General features: G+C 42.8%; 1 protein-coding gene and 1 long non-coding RNA gene across 3 annotated transcripts in view; both read left to right on the top strand.

Moving 5' to 3' along the window:
* Positions 1 to 1257, top strand: part of LOC121073010 — a 46178-nt gene extending 44921 nt beyond the window's left edge. Inside the window, exon 4 of the long non-coding RNA XR_005821466.1 lies at positions 318 to 1257. This is a non-coding gene — a long non-coding RNA (uncharacterized LOC121073010). The remainder of the gene's footprint in view (positions 1 to 317) is intronic.
* Positions 1258 to 5694: 4437 nt separating this feature from the next.
* The window catches only part of CACUL1 (CDK2 associated cullin domain 1), a 45502-nt gene continuing 24531 nt past the window's right edge, over positions 5695 to 26665 (top strand). The window contains exons 1-4 of one of the 2 annotated variants that reach the window (XM_040563458.1): positions 5697 to 6129; positions 12196 to 12322; positions 16776 to 16878; positions 26452 to 26547. In XM_040563458.1, coding sequence (XP_040419392.1) covers positions 5826 to 6129; positions 12196 to 12322; positions 16776 to 16878; positions 26452 to 26547 — 630 coding nt within the window. In that variant the 5' untranslated portion in view covers positions 5697 to 5825. Of the gene's footprint in view, positions 6130 to 12195; positions 12323 to 16775; positions 16879 to 26451; positions 26548 to 26665 lie in introns of both variants that reach the window. The other variant, XM_040563459.1, reaches the window with a different exon arrangement.

Below are 26665 nucleotides of genomic sequence, written 5' to 3'. Positions count from 1 at the left end.
TGCAGGACTAACCATCAGAAGGGCTCTGTATGGAAGGCAGCAAAACATTACTGTGTAGTGGAGCTCATACTTGTTCTCTTCCCCTTTATGTACTGCTTTTCCTGTGCAGTTCTTGTTCCGTCCTCCTTCCACTCCCCCAGTCTCCCTTCCCCAAAATTGTCTTGTGGTTATCACACAGGTATCCTAAACCCCCAGTAATCTGCCACTCACTACTAGTGATCACACACATACAGCCATTACTCAAGGAAATATCTGACTTAGAGTCTTTCAGTTTTCCTGCTGTTTTGCTCACAAAACATCATTCCTCTGTGTTTCAGCCCTGCAGATGACTGGCTCCACCTCTAGGCGAATGACAGTTCACTTTGCAGGATGATCTGCCCATCAATGTTTATACTGTGTGGGGTTTTTTGGTTTTATTTTTAATTATTTTGCAAAAAAATCAAACCAGAATGTTTTGTTACATGGATGGTTCTTTGTAACCAGCACAATGCTGCTGTTACACATAACTGGGGACAGTCTATAAAACTCCCATATATATATTTATGCCTAACTGTGTTGGTAACGTCCCTTAAAAAAAAAAAAAAAAAAGTTGCTCACTACTGAGAAGATCCTTTTTTTTTTTTTTTTAATGACTAAAATTGTTGTGCTTTTATACCCAACACATCTTTGTTTTTGAATTCTCAGCTTACGAAGTGGAAAGGGGAACCTGGATCAAAGATTTAAAGCATAAAGAAATTAGTGCAAAAAAAGTATCATCAGGTTCTCAGAAACCATTACCTGATGTATTCTATTATTTAGCTTTGTTTAACTGGAACTGAAGTTTTCACAGACTCATGCATGTTCTCTGAATACATTGTAGGAAAGAAATGAAATACTTAATGACACAATAAACAAATTGCTCTGAGAAGCCTTGAGTTTCATTTTGCTTTTAGTCAAGGAGCACTTGTTTGATAAATGGTGTGCTTTTAGAGGGCTTACAATAGCCTGCACACATGCGCAGAGACGTAGGATGGCAGAAAATTACCAGGAGATAATGGAGCAAGTCAAATGAGAAAACATGATGAAACGGCAGAAAATTTACATGCTGTTTTGCTTCTTCCTTTTGCCTTAATAAAACTGGGGCTGTCGTGTTTATCGCCAAATGATACACTATAAGTGTGTGCCACCGGATGCACTTGTGTGGGTAATGACCTGCACAGCCCCGCCAGCCCCAGGGGAGCGTGCTGACATCTAATGCCATAAAAAAACTGCCTCAGTGAAATGTCCTCTGCCCTCTTTTGCTTTGTTGAATTCACCACTGCTGATGAAGAGCCTAAGCCTGTTATCTGGGAAAATGGTCTGCTGTGCTGTCCTGGGAGCTCTGGGTGGCAATGGCCCAAAAACGTGCAGTCCCCTGGTCCAGGGGTTTTAACCAGACTTTTTGGACTGGCTGACTAAAGACTCAGGAAGCAACCAAATGAATAATAGCCAATAGGCTTTATTTTTTAAGTGTGAGTTCCTTATGATATTGATTTATGGGGCAGAATAGTCAGGGCATGTCCACAGTAAGAAGGATTAACTTGTATCACATGCCACAAAGATGGTTTCAGTGTGATTATGCTAAAAGAATTGTGCTTTGTATCAGTGCTGTAAAACTGAATCCAATGAGCAAAATACATGGGCTGTAAAATTACAGGATACATTCACCATCCATCCTTTTGCCTTTCTTCAGTCTTTTCCTGCCTGTTCCCATGGGCTGAACCCAGAGCTGTCCTCACATCCAGGAGCTTAGCGACACAGACCTTCAAATAATTCTGTCAAGTAGTTTTTGAGGGAAAGTAACACAGGGAGACCTGGCAGTGAGAGGTAACAGGACACAAAACAGCACAGGGAAGGGCTGAACCATTGGCCCTGAGCTCCTGGACGAAAGGGCAGAGAGTTTGTGGGGTGGGGGCGCGAGGCGAGGCTGGTCAGGGTAATTAAGGCCTGTTAGTGCATGCAGGGCCCTGCCATCAAGCACAGATCATGCAGGGAAGGTGACCACTAGTGGAGAAGTCAGAAAAATCTCAGCAGTCACTGTGCTTTTAGTATGCTGCTGACACTGGTGGTTGGGCAGAGAAAAGGGAGCTGGCTGGGAAGTATATCTGCATTATAAACAGCTTCATACACTTCTGGGTCCTGATCCCATTGTATGGCTGGAGAGGAGGAATGCAGCCTTATGTGCTGAAGGACATAAGCAGGTACGCACATAAACCTAGTGCAAAAGTTTCCCATTTACCCTTGTGCAAATTATCCCGCTGAGGTTTTGCATATACACCCAGGGTAACCGCGAGCAGAACACAGCATGTCTCCTATGACTTCTTTGGAGTTTCAGGAGGATATTTTTTGGACTCTGTCACAACACAGGGATGAAATCACATGTCTCTTCCTGTTCGTCCCTGACAATCTGAAGTTTCATTTAATTTCTCTTGAATTAGCAGCTTTCATTAATGCTTAATGTGAGGTGAAAACATTTTCCTCTATGAATTTCTGTTTTGCTCTGTGCAACAGGAACATACCTATATATGTTTCTGGTATATGACAGGGGCAGAAAGGACAAATAAGTGCCCCTGGAGCACCGTGTCTGGCTGTGACCAGCAGCTTGCATGCTGCTGTTCCCTGGCGGCACGGAGGGTGGGTGCTTCTCTCCTCCACCCATGGCTGGCACTGGGCATCAGCACGCCCCTGCTCTATGGGGAGTGGGCAGCTGGGATTTCTTTACTTCTGAAATATTCTGGTTCTTTGGATCTCTTCTGCCTGTGGGAGATGGCAAGGATGATTTCTCTTGGTGCAGTTGATTTCAGCTTGTGCTGTGATTTCAGCTTGTGCTGTGCTTCCTTCCTTCTCAGAAATCAATGCTGCTGATAAAATGTGAGTCATTAAATCATAAATGCCTTTAGTTCTCAAGGCCTTATCACATACGCTACAAGATTGTAATATAATGAGACAGACTGTGTTTGCAGTCTGTATATAGTCAAAGAAATGCTAAGGGTCATCCCTCCGTAGCCTGCCTTACGTAGCCTGCACTTGCTCAAAAACTTTACACTGATCAGCTTGCCCTAAGTGCTAATCACTGCTGGAAAGGGACTGCCACAGATTGCCAGGCTGCAGAGGGATGAGTGGTTCACTGAGCCTGAGCAGGTCACCTCCTGGACACTGCCAAAATACATCTCAAAAGTAACAGGCATTTGAACCTCCCTTGTCCATCCTCCATCAGTATTCTGCGCAGGGCTGTCTTATTTGCCACGGAAAGAGCAACATTTCATGCTCCTCCTGACAGAGCACTATTTAAGGATCTGCTTACCATTTGTATTTCCTTCTTTTCAGAATTATGTTCCTTTTTCCTATGGTGTTTAGAGCCAGAGCTATAAATCTGGGAAGCATTTTACCTGCTGTGTTAGGAATAGATTGAAATCCCATTTAAATCAATGAAAACTTTCCTATTGACTTCAGTGGATTGTGCACTTGGGAAATAAGGAAAAAAAAAGGTTTATTTTATAATAAGAATTGTATTCATCTCATACTGTTTATCATCAATAGCAGGAAGCATTGTGTATATCTTTATCAATAGGCTTCATATAACATTCACCTGCTACCTCCACGAAAGGAAAGGAAAAATAAAAGAAATGAGAAGAAGAGAAGAGAAGCTGAAGCAGATACTCGTCTAGATAATTAAATATGGATTCAGGAGTTTGAAATGAAAGTGTTGCTGCTGGTCTGACATCAGCATGTTGCTTTGTGGGTTAAAGTACTAATAGTCTACCGATGAGCTAATTACAATAAATACAAGTCACACATCTCCAGGGATTTTATGGAGATGTGAAGATACTCTAGAAGCTCTTATCAGAACTGCATTTGTATATGGTGTTCTCAATTAATACTGAAAATAATTATAGTTGTGGCATTGCAAAATATAATTTTGCAAAGATTGTATTTAAGCCTAAGTCAAACTTTCATACACTGACGAGGAAAAAAGGAAACAATGCGGACAAGTCTGAAGTGCATGCAAAACCAAGTGCTTCGTTAACGATGGAATATTTGACAGCGCCTTTATCGGCATGCAGTTGTGTTTAAATAGCGTGAGCCACAGATTACTGTTTCAGCTTGCCACTTGCCGTATGGGAGGCAAGAAAGAGTTCCTTGTTTGATTTGTAAGATGAGACAGCTCGTTGCATAAGGCAACAGAGGAGGCTATACAGAGAATGCCATAGTGAAGTACTCCCCAAGCTTTTTTGGACTTCTGCCACAAGGAAGTGCAGTGAGTGTAGTCATGGTGCAAGGAACGTTGTGAAATGGATTACAAAGGAAATGTACCTTTAAAGATCATGGCAAAGAAAATTAAAAGACCCCAGCTGGCCAGTAAATTACAGAGACAGCAACAATAACAGGCGTGTGCAACAGGAGGCTATGAAACAGAATACAAGAAATCCTAGAACTGAAAAATATTGTGTTTGTCTTGCTTTTTTTTTGTTTTGTTTTGTTTTTTACTGCTCTTAGATGTTAACATGAGAGTTTCTGAAATTATTCAAGATAAAACTGTACTGATAAGTTCCTGATTTCTCCTCAGGTCATAGTGTTCTTAAATACTGGCAACCTGAGTGCTGCTGCTGAGATCAGTGGAAGTGGATGAGTAGGAGGCTACAACGGAGTTGCTTTGCAGGTTGAGAGCAAAAACACGTCTTTCTTGACGCAGTGAAGATATGCAAACCTTACTTGTGTTTCTTTGTAGTTATCAGAAAATTGCAACACTTAGCTAAGCTAAAAATGGTTTGCTGCTTTAGCTTTCAAAGTTTAATATTCACTGTAAGTGATTCTACTGATATTTGCATGCTATCACACATCCTACTCAGCCGAAGATGCAGCAAAGGCCACGAACAGAAACAACAAAATCCCGTCCTTTTTCCAGCTGCATTTAAGGTGCAGACAGCAACAGGTCAAGCACAACAGGCGTGCAAATCCCGCACCTGGGCTCTGTGTGTGGTGCACCAAGTCAGCCTTTGGTCCCTCAGCACTGTGTATTGGTGTGAACAAACCTTTGGTGGTCACAGAGTTTGATCTTGATATCTAAGGAAAATACTGTTAGTTGAAACATAAATGAAAAGAATGCACTAAGGACAAATTGGGTTCAAATTCAACTCAAAAGAGACCCGTTCCGATGTGCAGTGAAATCAATGACATCTGCTTTTATAAAATAGGAAAACTTTGTGACATGTTAAAATAGGGAGAAGGCTGGACACCTCTCCTTTTAACAGCTTTATTTTTGTTGTTTTCCAACCAAAAGTGAAAACCCAGACAGTGGAAGCCCATTTTCAGTAAAAAAAAAAAACATTTCCTGGTGTCATTTCATCTACCAAAGCAGCCAGAACCTTCGATTGCGAGTGAAAACATGCCCTGGAGCAGTTACACTTGAAGGAAAGCAGACAGTTTATTTATTATTATAGCTGTGACCGAGCTCGGGACAACACAAACAGCCTCGGACACGCCTCGTGCCGGCGCCCCCTCACTGAGGGGAGGGAAGGAACGCCATGACCCAGCGTGAGGGCGCCTTCACCCCACGCGGTGCAGCGCTCAGGGGGCTTGGCGCCGCCCATGCCCAACGCGGGGACCTCCTCCATCTACCCCACCCCCTAATGGCGGCGGGGCCACCCCCCCAAAACGAACTACACTTCCCAGCGTGCCCGTTGAAGCCCCGCTGTCGCAAAGTGTCGGGCTGTCCTGCCCTGCTCTGCGCTACGCGGCCGGGCGCCGCGGGCCGTGCCCGGAGCCGAGAGCTGCCGCCATGGGCGGCGGGCGCTGAGCGCGGCCCGATGGAGGAGGAGGAGGAGAGCATGGAGGAGGAAGGCGGCGGCGGAGGAGGAGGAGAGGCCGCGATGGACGACCAGAACCACAACAACTGGGGCTCCGGCGGCGGCTACGGGCGGCATCTGCTCGGGGACCGGCTCCTGCGCGGCCCCGCGGGGTCCCCGCCGCTGCCCGGGGCGGTCGAGGCCAACGGCGTGCTGCGGGGCGGCGAGACCCCGGGGGGCGCCCACAGGGGGGCGGCCGGGCCTGGGGCCGGCGCCGGGGCCATCGCCGCCGCCATCAACATCAACGCCTCCACCTCCAAGTTCCGTGAGTGGGCCCCGCCGGGGCTGCCCCCGTCGGCCGGGGGGGTGTCGGGGGGCTGAGGGGAGGGGAGGGGAGGGGGTGGCTCGCAGCCCTTGTCCCCAAGTGCGGGGGAGACCCTCCCTGCACGGTGCTCGCAGCCTCTGCTGCTCGCATGGCTCGTGGCGAGGCGCGAGGGGGTGTTGTGCAGGCGGGGTGGCGTGATGGGGACGTGTGGTGGCTTCGCCCGAAGCTTGTAGCTCGGGCAGCGTTTTCCTGCAGGTTTCTTTTCGGTAGAAAAAACCACGGTAGCCCTGGCTGTCTGACAGCAGCAGAAATAAACGCTGCAAACCCCTGCGTGAAGCCCGTTGAGGCAGCGGGGGGGGGGTATACGCGCACAGCACCTGCTGGCCTCCAAGGGCCTTGCTTGGGAAGGCCTGAGAGCAGCACTGGGTGTGCTGAGCCGAGAAAGTAGTTTCAAATCATCTTTTGAGTCTAGTTTTTAACAGTAATGGTGGCAAATATAGAGATTTTTCTTTGTGGTTTTGCTGAGCTAAGGGCAAGGGAAGGGAAGGTCTCTCTGCTGTTCCTTTCGATTTTGGTTGTATTTACATAAGTTGTTTCTCTAGGCAAAATAGGCCCTTCTCTCTAATGGCTCTCAGAAAGCACGAATTTGGCTAATACGTTCCTGTAACTGTAGCAGTTGCCATGCTGAGATTTTGTTTGGAAATGCTCCTTTCTTCTTTCTTTTCTACTTTTTCCCCTCCACGCCAGCTCACCCGTATAGTTCCTCAGCAGCTCAGTTTCTGAGCCGATCAGAAGGCAGAAGCTGGGGCTCCTGGCTCCCTGGCCGCCTGGGTTTCGTGGCTCCAGGCTCGCTGCCAGGGCCGGCTGCTTTGAAGCCGAGACTCCCAGCTTTCTTCAGCTTCCTGGCTCTCTGCCGGCCTTGCCGTCAGGGCCCCAGGTGCCTTAGGGTGGCTCGTAAACACTCGAGGAGGTTGAAATGAAATGTCACTTGGCCTCGCTAAAGTGAGCTGCTCAACTCCCGATTCAGAAATGTAGAGATTGCGTTTTTCCTGCTTCCTTTCACTTTCCAGAATGAAAGTGTTTGCGACTTTTGGACCTTCCCCAGATGGGAAGGTGGCTTTCCGTCTAGTCCTGGACTATCGGGGCAGAAGAGAAAGCTCTGCATGATTTTGCTGCATGTGTGGCTTCTGGGTTCTTGTTTTCACTTCTCCAGCCTTGATATTCCCAATGTGACAGCTGTCTTAGTGATATTCAGCATTTGTTAAGCCTTGTAAAATACAAAACTCGGTGAGGTAATGTGGTCAGTAGAGCTTTTGTGCACGTTTGCTCATTGTAGGTAGTGTTGGTGGTGTGTGTATGTGAAGGACACAAGTCCGGTGATGTAGTACAGGTGCTGGGCAGGGATCCCACATGCTCTAATCCCGATGCTGACGGAAGACCCCTTGATCTCCTCTGTGTAATTTCCACATATGGAAAATGAGTGAGAGGTCACTTCAGAGGTGAGGTAAACGTGCAGTGAGAAGGGAGGCAGTGTGCGAGTTCTCCTGCTGTGTCTTCCCAGTGGCAGAGCATGCCTGCAGAAGCTGCTTGTCAGGCTTGAGCTCGATAAGAAAGTTGTCTGCTCTCTTCTGCCCGTCAGAAAAAGGGTTCCTTCCTTGCCTGTGTCATGAAGCAGAGCACGAAGCAGTATTCAGCTCGGTTAGGTTGTCCTGCAGGTGAGCCGTAAAAGCACAGATGGCTGACAGTTTCCTGCAGTGCTGTCTGTGGTAAACTGGAGCTCCAGCGACGTTCAGGTTGGTCTCCCCATCCAGATTCTTTCCTCCAAAACAAAATAAATTCGTTGCCTATATCTTAGTATATAACTACTTGCAGCTTATTCCTTTTGTTCATGTTTTTAGTTGCAGACTAAAGCAGTCTAGCGGGCCCTTTTTTTGTCTAATTCAGCTTGTGCATTAAAGGAGGAAGAAGATTAGACGGAAACTTCAAAATCTTTCTAGGGGAGACAAATGCGGTTTTCCTCCCTTGAGATTTGGGTGGGACGGAGAAGTAAGATCAGAAATCAGGTATCATAATGCATAGCTCATTTAATGGCTTTTATTCTGGTTAGAGCAGTGAAAGACAATTTTCCATGTTGTGGTAAACTTATAACTAAATCTATTTACATTGATTCAATTCAATCATAGCCAAGGATTTATAAAGCAGTTCTGTTAAGAAAAATATTTTTAAAGACCATAAGGGAGGACATAAGAGCAAGAGCTTTTAGTACGTTAAGGTAAACCACTTCTTGCTAGCAATTGTAGCATACCCTAATTGTGGGGGGAAACGTAGCTTTCCTTTTTTCATCCTTTTCAAGCAAGGGTGATTATGAATGTGTTTAATGCCAGGCTCATTTTGGATGGGCACGTGAGGCTGTGAGTGTCAGCATATCCCTTAAATCTCTGCCCACCCTGTCGCATAATGGAGTTTAACACAGCATAGACCGATGGTGTGAGGAAAAAACAAGGAGTTCAACATTTCTTTTACTAACCAGTCTTAGTGCAGACGAAGAAATGTATCACTAAACCCCGGAAAGAACTGAAGGCCGCAGATTCACGGACTCGCTAAGGTGTGCTAGGATGTTTCGGGCAGAGGATGTAGCAAGTCTCCTCGGCAAGTGTCTGTTTTGAGGAAGAAAGGAGAAGCGTGGAGCTACAGTGGTGGCAGCAGGTCTGTGCATTAATGTCAGGCACGTGTCTGCAGCTTCTGCTCTTTGCACAAAATATTTGTGGATTGTAGTGAGCGTTGCTAATGAAGCAATAAAGCTTCATATATTTCACTCTAGAAGTGAAATAATCAAAACTTCTGAGAGATGTCTTGCTGCTCTCTTGCTTCTGTTTTTATTGACTGAGTAAATGACAGAAAATTGACGGACCAATGCCTGCTTAGTTGGCAGTAGGTTGGATTCCCTTACACCTTTGTCCCTTGCTTTTTTAGCCATAGCTTTAAAAGGACAGCTTTTCTATGCGACTATAGTAAACTTTTTGAGGATCTTTTCGGGTAAAGTTGCCTCACATAAATAACAGAATTAATGGTATCATTGATTTTTACTATTATTCAATTCTTCATGTTCTGTGCCTCTTACCTTTCTAGCATCTTTTTTTGAGCTATGCAGAAAACGTGAGGTTGTAAGTTAGTTTTTCTTATTGCTTTTGTGAGCAATGTATGCCTACTCTTGGATTTTTGTAACTTTTTTTTTTTTAATCTTAGTTTTTTTGCCATTCTTGTGCTTGATAGCTTGGAACAGGGTGTGTTTCAGTTACGGCTGTGATGCTGAAATATCTAGGCTATCCTATGAAGCTCATGCATATTCTTTTTCACCTAAATGATTTCACTGCTGCGTTTGACTTGCACAGGTTTTCTTTTGAACTTTTTGGTGCATGGAAAAGCATCAGTTGCTTCTCTAGCTTTACTTGTGAAATATAAATCACTGGAGAATATTGGCTTCCTTTCCATTGAATCAGGCTTGGGTGGGGCATGGAGAGAAATCAAACCTGCTGTAGCTGGGTAAAGTCATGCATTCTAGCATGCCTTGTTACAAAATATCTGTGTCACTTCCCAGAAAAGTAAGTCTCGAGGAAATTAAGCGGGTCTTTTAGAATCACCCTTGCCTTGCAAAATGGAAATGGAGGTTGTTGGACAAATTTCTTTTAAATCCTGAATACCTAGTGTAGGGAGAACTTTAAGGATGTCATCCTAAAAAGATGGAAAAAAAAAAAAAAGGAAAGATGTTTTTAAAGGGTCAATATTTTTTCTTTCTTTCTTTCCTTCCTTCCTTCCTTCTGTTTGTGATTCCTTTCCTTCCTGGCCTTGAGGTTGTTCTTGCAGAGTTTGTGACTGTAGCATACTGCTTTGAGCCATCCTTTGCTCTTTTGTGTGCGTTTGTAAAACTAAAAGGGGATTGCCGGCTTGTGGCAGCTGGTGAAACTTGAAAGGAGCTTGTTTTCTGGATTAGGAGAGTAAAAATAGTGATTGTTCAACGGATAGTCCTTGGACTCTTAACTTTGTAAACATTATGGTTGGCTTATTTTCAGAAATGAAGTGTGGAAATCAAACGAAATACTACTTATAAGAGTCTTTGGAATAAAATTGAAGCTTTTCTAGGAAGTTACTTGGAACCCAGGAGTGTTTCCTCTGCAGACCTGCTGGGGCTGGTCATAAAAGCATCGTGACCTTTATCTGTGGAGTGCTTCTAACAGGCAGGCCACCTACCTGCCGCCTCCTTCTATTTCCACGTTGTTAAAAGAAATACTTATATTGTGCAGTGTTCTCAGTTCTTACTTGCTTCTGTTCTCTTAAACGAGTAGAGCTTAATGTGTTAAACCAGATGTGGGTGTTGTTACACACTCAAATCCACAACCAGGATTTGGACTGATGTTTCTGCTGACTGCAGTTTAATCTTTTCAGTGGAACAGCACTCTGCAGAGATCCACCTTTTCGGGTAACCAGGTGAAACGCAAACCTCAAAGTCTGCTGCTGAGTTCAGGTGGGAGTAGTAGGGCCCCCCGGGTGAGTAGTAGGGCCCCCCGGGTGAGTAGTAGGGCCCCCCGGGTGAGTAGTAGGGCCCCCGAGTGAGAGCCGCCCCAGGCCGGCGCTCTGTGTGGGCTGAGACCTGGAGCGGATCCTTGCGATACAGCTGGGCACTCAGATGCCTTGCTCAGCCAGGGTTCTGGCTGGGATACCCTCAAAAGGCTCATGGTATGAGTAGTACCTGCTCTTACAGGTAGCGTTTGAACACTTTTCTTGGCTCGCACCTCTCTTTAGTCTATGTCCTCTTCACACTCTTCTTTTCATCAAGATGCTCTTAACTGTTTTGTCCAATGTCGTTGAAATTGTTCTTAGTAATGCTGCCAGCAGTGACCGACTGAGCTCTCTTCAAGCCCTCATGGAAATAACATTTTGTAAATCTTGCTCCCCAAACCCAGCAGTGAATTTACATTTAGACACGTATTTACAGTGCGGCCCTATTCAAAGTAGTAGTTCTGTGTGGTGTCTAAACCCGGCAGTTTGGGATGGGAATTGTCTGTAGTCTCTGTTCCATGTAATACTGGCCCACACGTGGTGTTCAAATGAAGAAATGCCTTCAGATTTCCTGAAGTAGATAGTTTTGACGTGAAGTATAGCTTGTGCTGTTAGTTACTGAGTTTGGTGTTGTTTTTTTTTTTGGAGTGGCTGCTGAGAAGCTGTGGTGGTGTGACAGGCCAGCAGGTAGGTCTCTGAAGGGAGGGGTACTGCCCCTTCTAACGTGGCTGCTGCTGGCACTGAGCCGCGCGTACGCAGGTAGTTCAGAAATCTTCCCTGAGAAAAGAGAGCATAAAACTCTCCTGTGTCTGTGGTTTGCGCAAGAGGGTGCAGTTGGGAAGCGCTGGAGTAAAATCAGGGAGCGATGGTGCTAACGTAAATGCCTCCTGTGGGGAAAAGGAGATAGAGGGGGAACTGAAATGCAGATCCAGAAAAGTCTCCCAGGAGCCTAACTGCAATTGAAGGCAGAGGGAATTGTGTAAGCTTTTAGGCCAAGGAAGCTGTTGGTGTCATCTGAGGCTTGTAAAATTCATACAGCTGCTTGGAAGGACTAATCTTAAAACTCGTCAGTCTTGGCCAAAGCTTGCTCTTCTGCCTGCGAGGACTCAGTAGTTGCTTCTGGGCTCTCACAAAGTTCTGTAACTTAGTAGTCAAGTGACTTAAATGTACTGTTTTTAATAAATTTTGTCATGCTAAAATTCCTAGGAGTTGATTTTTTGTTTTTTAATTTTCCCTTCCCCTGCCTCTTGGGCCCCTAAAATTTATCCAAGCGCTGGTTTGGCAGCTTTTCTGATTTCTTATTATTTTTTAAATAAAAAGATGCAGATTCAAGTATGGGCTTTATTTTTAGATGAGGTTATCTTAGCAGAAGTGAACTGTTCCTATTTTTTTTTTTTAAGGCCAGCTTATCAGTGCGATCAGAATTGCAGCTAGTTCACTTGGTTATGATCTTTTGGCTAAAGTTGTACTAAAAGAACCACTAATTGTAGCTTTGTCTTTTCCTTGCAGTAATGAATGTTATAACAATTGAAGACTATAAGAGCACATATTGGCCAAAGTTGGACAGTGCCATAGATCAGCTTTTAACTCAGAGTCCTGGTGACTACATCCCTATCTCCTATGAACAAATATACAGGTAAGGAAATCTTATAAGTGTTTCATGACCTATTTTTTTTTTAATTTAAATGTTTGTTCTGTCTTGTGGCCTATGCATATGTCGTTTTTTGTATTTATGGGGAGGGAAGAGGGAAGGTTACGTAAAGTACAATATTTTTTAAATGGTTGGGATGGGTAACAAATAAATACCTTGATATCCCATGTTAACAGGAATAAATGCTAAAGAAGAAAATGTGTAAAATGTTAACATTATAGTAAGCTCTACCACAGTTGCTTGGCATCATATATTAAGAAATGCATTGAAGTTTCAACATCCCTTTCCTCAAAGGGGAAGAAGAGAATGGCATGTGTTTGACTTGACATGACAAAAAAACATTTTGAAATGTTTAGTAGGATTCAGCTTGGTGCAGTAGAAGTGTGGGAGTAAGTTGAAGCAGCTGATATTTCCATATCAATTGTCATTTGTGTGCTTTGAATCAGTAGATGGGGTCTGATTCCCTCCCCTCTGACCAACCATCCTGCTGCATGCATGTGTGGTAGAGCCGTGTGAAGGACTGGCATGCAGTTCGGTCGCTTACATCTGCTTGCCTGTCTGGAGAACACTTGATTCGTGCCTGGCCTGGAGCTTTGCTTTACTTTGCTTTAAAAGGAATCTGTTCATTCACCAGAACTGCCCTGCAGACTGAGCTAGTGCACAGTTGGCAATGGCAGGGGGTGTGCTTCAAAGCCATGCTAGCGCTCTAGACAAACATACTAAATGCTTTTGAGACCTGACAGTTTCTTACGAGAGCGACAGAAATGGGTATTTTTGTTTTGTAGGTGACAGGTAACACGTGTCCAGGTTGTAGGTGAACAGGACAGAAACTGGGGAGCTGCTGCTGTGTTTACTGGCCCTTGCCAGCCGCACAACTAGTAGCCTAGCGTTGCACCCTAAGGAATAAGGCAGGCATCTGTTCTGGAGCCTTTCAGCTCTACCGTCTTCTGCGCACTTGCTCGTAGCCACTTTGTCTCTCGTTTGGATTAGGGAACCAGATACAAGATTGGCAGGTGTTCAGTCTTCCCTCTTATCTCCAGTTAAAAACTTCAGTAAAGTTCTTCTTTCCTCTTCAGACTTTTGGAACTGCTGTTGTCGGGACTTAGACGTCAGCATCTGTATAGACAATAAAGACGGTCAGTTTGGTTTGAGGTGCATTTTGCAGCTTGAGTGTAAGCACTGAAAATCCTCTCCCCAGCTTGAAATCAGCTATGTGCAAACAGGCATCAAAAACAGTTAACATCTACTGATACTTGTCTGTGATTAAGAGTAGGTGTGTTTTAAAAAAAAATACATATATTAAAGGAGAAATAGGTTTTAAGTTCCTCCTATTTAACCCTTATACATCGGGGTGACACTTAATGAAGTCCTGTAGTGATGCATAGATGTCTGTTGCATTAATTTTTACTATTATCAAAACAATAGGTTATAATTTAGTGTTACTCATAAAGCTAGCGTGTCAGTTCTGAAGTTTTCTTTTAAAATTATGTCTGTGGGTGTAGTTCCTCTGACACAGCCTCTTCCAGCTGGGAGATTTATTTACTTAATTTTAGAGTGTCCTTTTGCTTGACTTACAATCTAGACAAGCTAGATTGAAGATGAAAGAAAAAGAGTTCCTTTTTATTGAATTTATTGGTGATGCTTGCTTGGAGTATTATAGAAAATATGTATCAGATCTAGGGTTTAGATCCTCTGTTTCCATAGGCTAGTTCTTTACTCTGAAAAATAGGCTGTTTTTTATCTCAAGTGGTTCAAACAGCTACATATCTTATATTTTTTTTTTTACAGTGAAATTGAGCTGAAAATACAGCGGCCTTTTTGATCATCTTTGTGCTGAATAAGGGAATCACGGTTTCTATAATGCAGACTTGAAATACATTAATAGATACACTAGCTAGTGTGTTTGATGTGGTTGGTGGTAACTGTAGGTGTCTACTCCAAAGCAGTGAAAGTCGGGGGAGAACTTCTAAGGTGTGTATACAGATATTTACTGTGGATCAGCTTACACATAAGTTATCACATAAGTTATCACAGTGTGATTTTTGACTGTTTTCATCTTTGAGTCCAAAGCCTGCCTGTATATAGTCTCTTCCTGTTAAAAGGATTTAATAGTGACAGGAAGTTGTAATGGAAACTGAGATGAGGGAAATGGGACCAGTTAAGTTTTATTCTGGCAGTCCTTTCCTAAGGTAATGCAGTTAGATCAGTGTTCTTCAAGATATCTTGCAAGTCTCAAATCTTCGTTCCTCTCGTTACATGTTGATCTCCTGATGTCCTGCTTGGTTATGCTAAAAGGCTAACAAGCTGGTGACTTCTTTTGGGGTAATAGCAGGGCAAGGATGATTCACAGAATCAGCTTGCAATCAGGAACTGAAAACAGGATCTGAAAATGGGGAAGTAACCTCTAAATAGAAGCATTGAGATAAAAAGTAAAAATGCCCTGCATGTACATATGAATCCTGGTGTTTGGCTACAAGAATGCCTTGCTGAAGTAAGTGTAGCGATACCATGTGTAACAATAAGCAGGTGTACTCTAAAATTCAGTTTAGTTGCAGAGTTATAAATGAAGCTGTTAACTTGGGGAAGTGGCTGTGCACTGGTTAGTTATCGAGCAAGCTTAAGACCATTTGTTGTTGTTGACTTGCTGGGTGGTTTACAAGAGATCACAAAAGTCATTCTGGCTTTCCTTGCCTGTGTTTCTTTCTTTGATCAAAATTAAATTCATATTTTTGTTGTTACTGCATCACACCAAAATGTCTTTGGACGTGCTTGTTCCAGAATAGGATCTGTCATTGATAGACTTCATGTGAAAGAAACAGGACTTCTTCTACTATTATTTAAATAACATTAAACTACAGATAGGCAATTATTTTCCAAATATAATAGGTAGGATGGTGTGGGGTGTGTTTTCTAAGAAATAGTGTGGCTTGCCAAATGAAAAGACTTTGCGTAAGGGTGAATAAAGTATTTTTGGTGCCTTTGAAGTTGTCAAAGGTAATTAATAAAAACTTCTAAAAGGTAAAGGAATGTTTAATCTGTTAAGGATAATCTGCTTGTAAAACCTTCCAGAAGACGCAGTGTCAGTTAGTGCACGAGAACATTGGATAGGCCCCTGAAGTCTTGGAGCTGGTACCTAACCTCTCCCTTGCATTACAAAATTACAGTAGCCCTTAGTTGTTTTAATCCCTTTTTTATTTTTATTTTTTTCAGTTTGTTTTCCTTTGTAATGCCTGCTATTCCCATAGAGGGACATGATGTTGCTGTACCATGTCTTTAGCCTTTAGGTACTACTAGAAGTATTAAGTATTAAAGTCTGGGATCTGGACCTGGCTGGAAATGAGTTGGTCTGCGCATGTTCCAAGAGCGGTCTCTGGGCTAAACTGCTTGCTTCCGCAGTAGGGAGGGGGGAGGAGAAGGTTTGGCTTGCCCGAGATATCAGGTGAAGTCTTCCTTTGCCTCTTGATTTTTAGCAGCTAGCTTTAAAAGTGCTGACTTGAAAGAGTGAAAGTGCCGAAGTAAAGTAAAAGCTGCTTGGTGCTGCTAACGTCATAATGAAGATGAATGCTGTAACGTAACTTGGGGCTGAAAATAGCGCGTGTATGTACGTGTGTATATCCATACCTGTATGGATGGATATGCACACCATTATGTGTGTGTGTATATACATATATATAAACGGTTTGACAACTGCTGTAAATGTGCTTTCAATACATAGACTCATTGCAGATATGCTGTTACTGCAGTATGAAAACGATAAAATGTTCTAATAAAGCAAAAGTGGCACTGAAGAACAAGAGTTAATACAGCCAAGCTATGGAATGTAGAATGAAAGTTTTGTTGCTCTTTCTCTGCATCTTTGTTTATTATGAAATATATATATATATATTTTTTAATTTAGGATTTAAGTAATAATAGATGGAATAACATGTATAGGTCTTTATTTTTAGGACTTCTTGCTGCTTCTGTTTAAAGCACTAGTATGATTTCAGTACAACTTCTATGACTGCCTGCCAGTGGTGTCCATCTTTTAACAGGGGTTTTGCCCTAGAACGTATATGTATAATGATCCTTAAACCTGCTTAGTTTCCTGGGGACTTTATTCACGTTATTATTTGTGGGGGGAGAAAAGCCAGGACTAGGAGTGTGCTGTTGACAGAGTTACCCTGTCTGTTCAGAAGTGCACTCTTCAGAGAATTCATTGTAAATTAAAGCGAAGTTGGGTGGGGGCAAGGGGTGATGGACACTGGGGCCTTCAGGCAAGACCTGAGAGGCTGCTGGAGCTCATTCCAAGCTTAGGGCTGTATTTAAAAGTTCAGCAATCATTCAGTTAAACCTGTTAGCCTCTAAATTGAGACTTGAACAAAATATTTTGAAGTCTGTTATCCCTCATTGCAAACTGTTGTAAGTTCATCGTTTGTTCCTATATTTGTTTCTGCAGTTGTGTGTATAAGTGTGTATGCCAGCAGCATTCGGAACAGATGTATAGTGACCTAATAAAAAAGATAACTAACCACTTAGAGAGAGTCTCAAAGGAGCTGCAGGTAAGAAGCTGCACAATCTAATTCTATCTTTCCTGGGATCTGTGACTATATTGCAGCATGTAGATGGCCTATGGAGGGGATTGCCATTAAGACTAATTTACACTAGCTTACTAAATCGAGGACTACTTAATTCACTGCCTGACAGAATAGCAGCTGCTAGGTCTGGTTGTATAGCATGGCTTAGCCTTAGAGAGATGCTCTATGTGGATGGAGAGCAATGCCTAACATTTAATATAATGTAGAATCAAAGACTGGAGAATGGGAAATCTATTGTGTAATCTAGTATGTAAACACTTCAGTCAAACATGATCCGAGCACGTGACATTGATGTCTGCCATAGCTGTGCTAATCTATATAAACTGCTTATGGCCCTTGTGCCTCAAAAGCAGCACAAAAATGAAAATCTAAAGGAAGAAGTTGAAGTGGATTTAATATGAATTGTGAAATACCAGTTATGAATAACTGCATATGAAAACCGTGTGCTACAATTTATTCTGCATTTTTCTTGCCTATCTCTAGATGTCAGTGGTTTACAGCAGTCCTAATAGAACTTGTATATCCCTATCCTCTCTACATCTTATTTGTGCATCCATGTTTGTTTTCATGTGTGTTCCTTGTTGAAAATTACTGTGGGACTAGAATTTCCAGACGTACTCTTGACATTGTCATCACTCTAGCAACAACGCTATTTTATTTCCTTACAGCTTTTGTCACTTCCAAAACTGATGTTTGAGTTCTGTACTGACTTGTGTTGAGTCAAATAGACCTGTTAAAAGAGTAGGAACCCTAAACTACAGCAGCTCCTTCAGTGCTTCTAATAACTGAGAGCTAATTTCAGTCAGTCAAAAGCAGTCTTACTGCTGTTAACTGCAGCAGCTACTTCTGTCTAAACATGTGTCTGTCAAAATACGCATCACTGTGATCGTTCTGATGTTCTTCTCCCTTCTCACTCTACTCCCCTTGTTGCTTTCCTTGTAAAAAATAATAAAAAGCCAGCAAAGCAACAACCTAAATTTGATGGATATGATATTTGGGACAGTCTTTGACTAGGAAATATTTAGGTCATCTTGAGCTAGGTTCTTTGCTGCTCCTTTTCTGCTTTACTATTTCTCTTTTCTCATACAGTGACATTCTCGTTGGTTCTGTAAAAAAATCTGCTGAAGTGGACGTAATATATTTAGAATAAAGTCTTCCCTTGGTCCTGCTGAACTGGTGCAGCCTGTACATTTTTTCTCTGATTGTGAGAACTAGGAATCATGGCAGTTGTACAGGTTTGGCTAGTTCTTATGATACATCCCACAGTAGTGTGGTATGCTACTTTGCTTTGAATTTGGGAATACCCCAAATTCTTTTCTGGGTGGTAGTCCTTGGTTGGTTTTCCCTAAGTTCTGAAACTGAGCAGCTGGTTTTAAAGGTTGCTTTATACACGCGTTAACTTTTTCTGCCTAAAACCAAGGTTGTCTTCTGAACATCTGTTGTTAAAAGAATAATTGGGACAGCTATTTAATGCAGTCTTTGTCTTGCAAAAGGTTTCTTATGTAGGTTAGACGCACCTTATGGCAGGTGGCAAGACTGCTGTCATGTGGCACGATATCATCTTGGAGTGACTTTGTTTTTGGGTGGTAAATCCAGCTTTCTTGAGCTGCTTGAAGAAAAATTTGTATGCCTTAAAATCTGTTCTATAAAGAAGCTGTTTTAACTATAGACTGTTAAACTGTCTCTTAAGAAATTACTGCATTGTATTTTAATATCCTTATATCTTTGATCTTAATAGGTTTTGGTGACATTTAGTTACTTTATTGGGTTTAATGATGAAACACGGTGCTAGGTCTTTACCCTACCACCGCCACCAAAAAAAAATATTTTGTAAATGTTGGTCACTTGGAAGTTTCTGGTTCATACAGGCAGATAATAAATATATAATGCGAATCCTTTTAATGCACAGTAAGTGGTGATTTGCCAACTCTGAGAAACTCGTTCAACCTGCCAACAGTATTTAACCAAATTGCGGAGTTCTGTTTAGTTGTCAATGTGCAACTTAATGCAAGATACATATATATTTTTACATGTAGAGAGGCACAAGTAGCCTGATACCGGAATACTGATTTTATGTCAGAAAGCAGATACCATGAAAACTGAAATGGCAGGCGAACAACTTATTGCATAGAAATGCAACAGTTTTATGGCAGGTGGATTGCAGAATATCTGTGTGTAACCAACATGCCAGAGCAAGCTGTTTCCTCCAAGAACAACTCAGCAGCAGCAAAAGCAGTAAAACTGTCAGATAGCAAATTGTGGAAGCATCCAAGTGGACCGGTCAGACTTGCTCTTGCTTGTTTCTTGCTGTGCTGGAGTTTATCCTCTTTCTTTGTGGCATTCGCTGCAGAAGCTCCTTTTTTTTTTCTTCTCCTTCCTGTGTGCTTTGCTCTCAGCTTGCCTGGCGAGCCTGCCTCTGGCTGAAGTCAGCAGAGGGGTGGCAGCGGGTGGGTGAGGCTGGGCTGGGTGTCCCCGTGGCTTCACGCTCCCTGGTCATCCGTCCCCCTGCTGACTTTGCTCGTGGTGACTGCGTGTCACCTTGCGCCGCGTTGGTGTTTGTTGCCCTGAGCACTCCCCAAGGTCTGCCCCCTGGGTTTTCAGCTCAAGAAATTAATTAGCTGTGATGGGGGAGGCATTATGAAAATGTGGGTGGGCTGATGAATGCTCTGCGTGCAAGGCATTGGGTGAAAGAAAAGCAGTGAACATTACCTGCCGGGAGGTGCGTTTAAATGAGATGAATTACCAGTCGTTGGATCAGCAGCCCTTTGAGACGGGGCCTCCTGTATCTCAGGACGTTTCTAGCTCCCTCGTGGCTGTACAAGGAAATGATCCCTCTTCAGGCAGTTTCATGGAGAGACCATATATGAGCGAGGATTGCCTTCCTTTCCTGCAGTGGATGTCTGACCAGTTTCTCTGCTTGAGTAAGGATGTGTTGCCACGTGAAACTTCCAGTAATTAAGAGAACGAAGTTTCCCTAACTCTTGAGTTGCTCAGAATTTTGGACTATTTGTGTTTAGGAGGAAAAAAAAAAATTGGCTGGCTGCAGAACGCACAAATGAACATATTTCCTGTTGTCTTGAGGCCTATGACGCCTGTACGCATATTGATGATTTTTTTTCAAGGTGCTTTATTTGGAAACATTTTATTGGTAATGGACATAGCCCATTATGTCGTGGTTTAAAATAATGGCAGCTGTTTTTGTGGGTAAGTGCTGAGTCATTCAGGTGTATGAGATTGGATACACAGACATACTTTCAAACTAAATGCATTTTATTTTTTTTAAAATAGTAAAACCATATTTGCATTAATGACAAGTGTTTGGCCTGAACATATTCTCATGTGCTCTGGTAGTCATTTAAAACTAATTACAGTGTCCATCACGAATCTCTTCATCAAATGACACTGGGAACTATTTTGAGAATTGACCCATGGCTGGCCCATGCCAAAAGTACTTTTTTGTGCAAGTGTAGTTAAGTATTTTTGGTTTAGTTAGAAAAATCTCAATAATTCCTTTAGGATATGACTGAGAGCTGAAAAACAATTCTGTCATGTTATGCATGGCTTTTATGTTACAGTAAAAGAGAAGAAGGGATCTATTGATTTTTAAATCCTGACCAGAAACAGTTCAGTTCACCAACTGTAAGTGATTCTTGTGTTCAGTGAAGTTAATAAGTGAAACATTAATCTGACAGTTACTTATCTGATAAACATGGTGAGGCTGTCAGAGGCCAGATTCTGAACTTCAGATTAGGTTCTGAACTTCTTTGTTCGTTTCTTTAGAAGCAGTTGTGTAACTTTCAGTATTTTTCCTGATTACAGGAGTAAAGCATGAAGCTTCAAGTGGCTTGTCATGTTTACCTTACGAGCTTTACGGTGTAGTCAGGTGCTATAAAATGCAGCCAAGCAGAGCCTTGAGTGAGTGGTGAAACTGAACTGTGGGCAGTGTTCGGTGCCTCACAGCAATTTTTCATATTTATACCTTAAGGTAATTTACCCCAAATAGTTTTGCAGATATGTTTTGCTTTCCTTTACCTTTCGATAGTGCAGTGTTGTAATTGAACAGTTATGCCAGGCTATTTGATGGGACTTTTGACAATGACATATCTGGCTGTTGTTTTTGTTGCACGTGAGACCAGGCTCTGTACGCCATCCGCGTGAGGAAGCTCATTATTCCCCTTATGAAGAAGCACCGTATTCCACTGTCCGTATGGGCGCTGTTTGGCTTGCAGCCTAAATGAGAAATGTTGGGCCGCCTTTGTGATCGATGTCTCATTCCTTGTAGCATAGAAATACCACTCAAACTAGCTCTTATTAATGTAAAATTGGTTGTTTCCCTGAAACAACCACAGTTGTATTAGTTTCTCAAGCACTTATGTAGGAAACAAATCTGCCACCACTATGTCCTGCCTATAGGAAAAGAGCATAAATAGATGGGGAAAAAACAAAGTGAGAACTTGCTTTCTAACTATTTTCTTACTAAGCATGTTAATTATTACTGCTTCTTGAAGTTCTTTAGCATCAAGTGTATGGCTGGTTAATCTACAGTACGTTTTTAAAAGAGGAAACTCAAACTGGCCATTTATCTGCTCTATAATATTTCCAAGGGAGAAAAATACCATTCTAGTGCCATGGGCATCCATCCATCAGTTTTTCCAGGGAACATTGCTTAACCATCTGTGAAACAAGCTTTTAGTGCTGCGATCACACCCAATTGAATCAGATCAAATTGAACGGTAGTAGAACTTTTTATCCAAAGCCAGATGTGGTAGAAACGCGTGCATCTCGAAGTAGACATCAGAAGGAAGGCTGTTGACTTGAGACAGAGGTAGGGATCACCATGTTGCCAGAATTGCCATCAGCAATCCCATTGTTACAAGCAAGGTCACCTGAGAAAAGCGTCCTTGCCTGCAGCTTTTCAAAAAGGCTGAGATCCCTGCAGTTGCTTTTGCTTTCTTGTCCCACTGAACCAAGTGCAGCAGACCCTGGTGTAGTTATAGAAGGACGTAAGCAAATGCAGCACAAGTGAACGTGTATTTACTGGATGGAGAAGGTGCTGAAGATTTCTTAGGAGTAAACGATTTTGACAGTGCTTTGATATCATGTAGTTTTCTTTCACAGACGTGTTGAATGGAAATGGAAACGACATACAGACGTACACCTTTGAAGGATCGTGCTCTAAGACAATTACGAGTCTTTAAGGATGCTGTAGAGCTCGAGGGCAGACTTGAAAAGGGTGACACAGTCAATCTTTGAATGAATTGTACTTGGGACTGATACCTGTTTTTCATAAAAAGTTTTGATAGCACATTTGTCTAGTGACACAGACCTGGGGATCGCATATCGTGTCCGCAGGGCAAAGTAAATAAATGATGCTTTACTGAGGAAGAACAAAAGCTGCTTTAAAAGATTCAGACCTCTTGCAAGTTCGTTTGTGTAGTTAGAGCTGTTCTCCCTTTTCTCTTGGCAGGCGTGGGAGAGATTCTGCAGCATGTGTGCTGGCTTTTTGGCAGTGAGTGTGTTCCCAGGAAAATGGAACTGCCCATTCAGTATAAGAACGCAAGCTTTACCAAGTATATTGCTGGTTGTGCCAGATGAGTGTTCATAAACAGATTAGCTTTGTGTTCTCAAACAAAGGCCTGTTGTCATCGTTTCTCTCTTGTGAGCCATTTCTGAGTTGTCTTGAGCCAGCAGCCTCTCTTCTGATGTTTGTTCTTTCATGTGTTCTGTCAAAGTGTGATATTCAGATTGGAAAACAAACCCAAGAAACATATTTTTCATGTATGCGCAAGTTCGTTGAAATGACTAGATAGTAGATTTCAAACAGGGAAAGGATAACTTTGTATACTAGCTCTCCTAGTGCTTGTTTTCTTTGAAGACATTTACATCTTGTGTCATCCTTTCTCAAATGTCTTTTTTTGTTAATTCTCATGTCTCTTGGCGCTGAGATGCTCACTGTGATGTGCAAGGAGATGTGTAAATGATGTTTAACATCAGCATTTCATAGCAGCCATAGCATTTTATGCTAGGAAAGTCTTCTCAAAAGGAAGCTGAAGGTGTTAAACAAATGCAACCCCACCACAAATTGAGAAGTCCGACCATGCTTTCGCTGCTCTTGTGAACAGGCACATTAAATGGTTGCTGCTAGAAAACTGTTCTTAAACCTATGAGTGGTAGATGAGAGCAATTGTAGGAGAGGATTTAAGCTGTTTCCCCATATAGAGGCTCTTGACAAAGGGACTGAATTGTCAGATGGATGGGATTCAGAGTGGGGCGTGGAGGAGTGAAGGTTCTTCTTCCTTTTAAGACAACCTTAGGCTAGCAGCACATTTTTCTTTCTCTGTTTGAAGAGCTGCTTTCATATGTCCCTCAGGTACAATAGGAGTGGTTTTTAAAGACTTAATATTTTCTGGGGGGTTGTAAGGACTCAATGTCTTCCTTAACTTTTTTCCCCCCATCTGTAATTAAAGTAGCTGAACGGATGTGTTCTTGTTTCTGGACTAATAAGACCAAGAGTTAAAATAAATCTTAGTATAATCAGTTTCTCTTTTTTTTATAATAGCTATGGCAGAATATATAGAGATTTTAAATGCATGTCTACTCTAACGGTGTCGATTTAATAGAATAATCTTAGCAACATCTATTTACTTGTGACAACAGATGTTCAGTTTGGTGCCATGCACTCCTGGTTGTTTATAAAATCCATGTAGTTTATATAAAGCTAGTCCCACTCTAGTTATTGTTTTAATAATGTGAACGTAAGCGTGTGGAGGAAGTTCTTCTGGTGAAACAAGTAATTGAGATCAGGCTGGCAGTTTCGAGCAGCCGTACAATAACACTCTAATGAACAGAAAACAGTGAGGTGTTTGTTTTCCCCACGCTGAGTACAGAAATTCACAGATGACCTGTGAAAACACTGTTACTGAGCTCTCTTTGACCTGTGTGTTGCTTTTTTCCCCTTAAGTTTACATATCAAACAATAACCGAGGAGTGTTTGATTGTCAAGCTCCTTCTTTGGAAACAAGGAGAATCGAGCAGTCAGTGCCTTCTTGCTTGTGCCTTCCCTGCGGAGTTGTGAGAGTTGTCACAAAACAATATCAGAAAAATAAAACTCAATGGCAACTGCTCTGTCAGCATGAGATGTCATAAGGTCATGACTTTGCTTTCCAGAAGTTAAGACCAAGGCTGAGCATTTTGCTTGGTGCTAGTGAGTGCCTCCCCTGGAGCTTTAGGACTTCTCTCCCATTTCCTCATCTTCACCCAGAGCAGTTGTTTTCTGCTCGGCTGTAGGGTGGAGGTAGCCAACAAGTCAACAACCTCAGGTATTCTCTGAAGGCTTGAGGTTGTTCCCAGGAGATAGTTGGGTGTGAATTTGTTTTTCCTCTCTTAAAACTGCTCTCTCAATGTGACACAGGCTTTGTGAAGTGAGCAAACAGGTTTCTGTGGAGGAAAAAGGTTTCAAACCTTAATGTCTCCTGTGAAAAGGAATGGCAAGCTGGATGCATTCCATGGGATAGAGGCTGCACATGCGACTAAATCCTTTACTGTCCAGACAACTCCAGTCTTTTTCTTTGAAATGAAGAGTGCAAACTCAGCGTGAGAAGAGCAGCACCCTGTGTCAGGCTATTGTCTCCTTTTGTTTGATGTGTTCTTTGAAATAGAACTTTCTTTTTTCTTTAATCTTCTAAGTTGTATACTGAGTCGTTACAAATCAGAGAGTATAACCGTATTTAAAGTTGAGGTTAGAAAGGAGGGAAGCAAGAATATACGTTGCCTAGAAATGCAGATTTCACTGCAAGTGATTTGCAACAAATTGTATATGTAATTACATATGAAAAGGAGAACCTGGAGCTCACTGCTATACGTTGCTGGAATTTTGAACTAAAATTTGTTTGGCCGCCCCTGAGAACTGCATCTGCAAAAAGATTAAAAACTGGTGATCAAAATGAGGAATAACCATATATAACCTTTGGCAGCGACACATGGAATAACATTCTTTATTCCTTTGCCAGTTTTGCTTTCCTTTCTGAAATGTCTGTTCTGTATCTGCGTTTGTTGTGAGAATTACCCACGTGTTCATCAAGCATATTAAGCAGGGAAGCTGAAGAAGCTAATATGAAGGAAAAATGTTTCATGGGTTGAAAGCACTTAATGGAGCAAAAAGTCAGTGTGAACCCTAACTGATCTATTAGGGTCATGCAAAGGTTGAAAAATCTGCTTCTAAAAGATGAGAGCTGGAAGTTCCCATAAGGCGCTGAAGGTGCAGCCAGCCTGGAGCATTCCTCACACCGCAGATGCTTTGGCTTGAGAAGAATCTTTGAGCTTGCTTTCTCGCACGGTTTGGGTTGCTGCTGCATTTTTCATCCTCTTCTTGCACAGTGCTTTAGGAAAGGAAAGTGGTGCAAGAGAAGAGAAGGCGTGCTTCTTGTAAGCAGGCAGCGCTTTGTCCTGGGGTGCGTGCAGGGCCCTGAGCAGCAGAAGCTCCAGCAGCTCACCCCCCCTGCCTCCGGAGGGAGCGCGTAGGGAAGGCAGGAGGTGGCCAGCAGCGAAGCGCTGAATGTGGGCGGCTTGGGACGGAGTGGGGAGAAGTGGAGGAACACTTTGCCCCAGCTCCACTTCCATCCCTGGCTGAGTTAAGTGCACTCCCGAATGCTCTAATGTGGCTCCCCAGCGTTGTGAAGCAGGCAGTTATGAAACAAGCCGCGGTTAGTGCTTCCCATTTTCCTGCTTCCCCTCTCAGTTTAACTTCGCTTGCTGCAGAATAAATCTTTTTAGCTTCCTTATTTTTTTTCTTTGAGAACGGCAGTACTTTACACAGAAAATAGCAGCGCTGTCACTGTGGTGCCTGTCGTAAAGTTGGCACTTTCAGGCTTTGTATGGCAGTGTTTTGCCTGGGGCTGCACGGCGGTGCTGTGAGGAGGACTGCAGTGGGGTTTGTGTGGGATTCCAGGTGCAGAACTCTATCTGAAGACATTGTTTCACAGTCCTTCCTGCTCCACACCCTGAGTATTTGCCTTGCCTTAGGTGACCCAGCTGAAACTCAGCAATGCTTTCTGTGCAGGACAGGGCTCCCTGGAGCTGGATGGAGGACGTGCTGCGTGCCAGCTGCTTAACGTCACCCTGCTGTCTTGGAGCAGGAGCCCATGGGGGGATCAGTGCACACACCACGGCACTGGATGAAATCTCATTATGGACCCTAGACCTGACAGGCAGCTTTTTCAAAAAGAATGTTTGCTCTTTAATAACTGTATTTGCATACGCTAAGTACAGGTTTGTCCTAGGCATGCCGTATTGCTTATTCAATGCGCCTTTTGCTAGGCACTGACACCCAGTCCTAAGCAGAAACCTTTTACTGGTGAGAACTGTTTTCGCTGGAGGGAGCGATAGCAGAAACTCTGGAATGATGTGTGGCTTGCTTTGTGTAGATGTAGTGTATCAAATACTTGGTAGATTTTGGAGTTTGCTGTGAAAGCATAGCCCATGCTGTTCCAGATCTTTCTCTTGTTCGAATTACAACCTGACTTTTACGGTTTCTTGCAGGCCAGCCCTCCAGATCTCTATATTGAAAGATTTAACGTAGCTCTTGGACAGTATATGGGAGCATTGCAGAGCATTGTGCCTCTTTTCATATATATGGTAAGTTTTAGAAAATTCTTTTCAAATAACATATGTCCATACGCAAGATGCTGACTGAAAGTAAAAAGGGTAAAATGCAGCTATAATGGTTTTTCTTATAGAATTTATGATTCCTGCC

The sequence above is a fragment of the Cygnus olor genome, chromosome 7, assembly GCF_009769625.2.
Source record: "Cygnus olor isolate bCygOlo1 chromosome 7, bCygOlo1.pri.v2, whole genome shotgun sequence".
NCBI classification, from domain to species: Eukaryota; Metazoa; Chordata; class Aves; order Anseriformes; family Anatidae; genus Cygnus; species Cygnus olor.
Note: the sequence above shows the minus strand (reverse complement) of the source record. Positions and strands in the feature narration are given on the sequence as shown.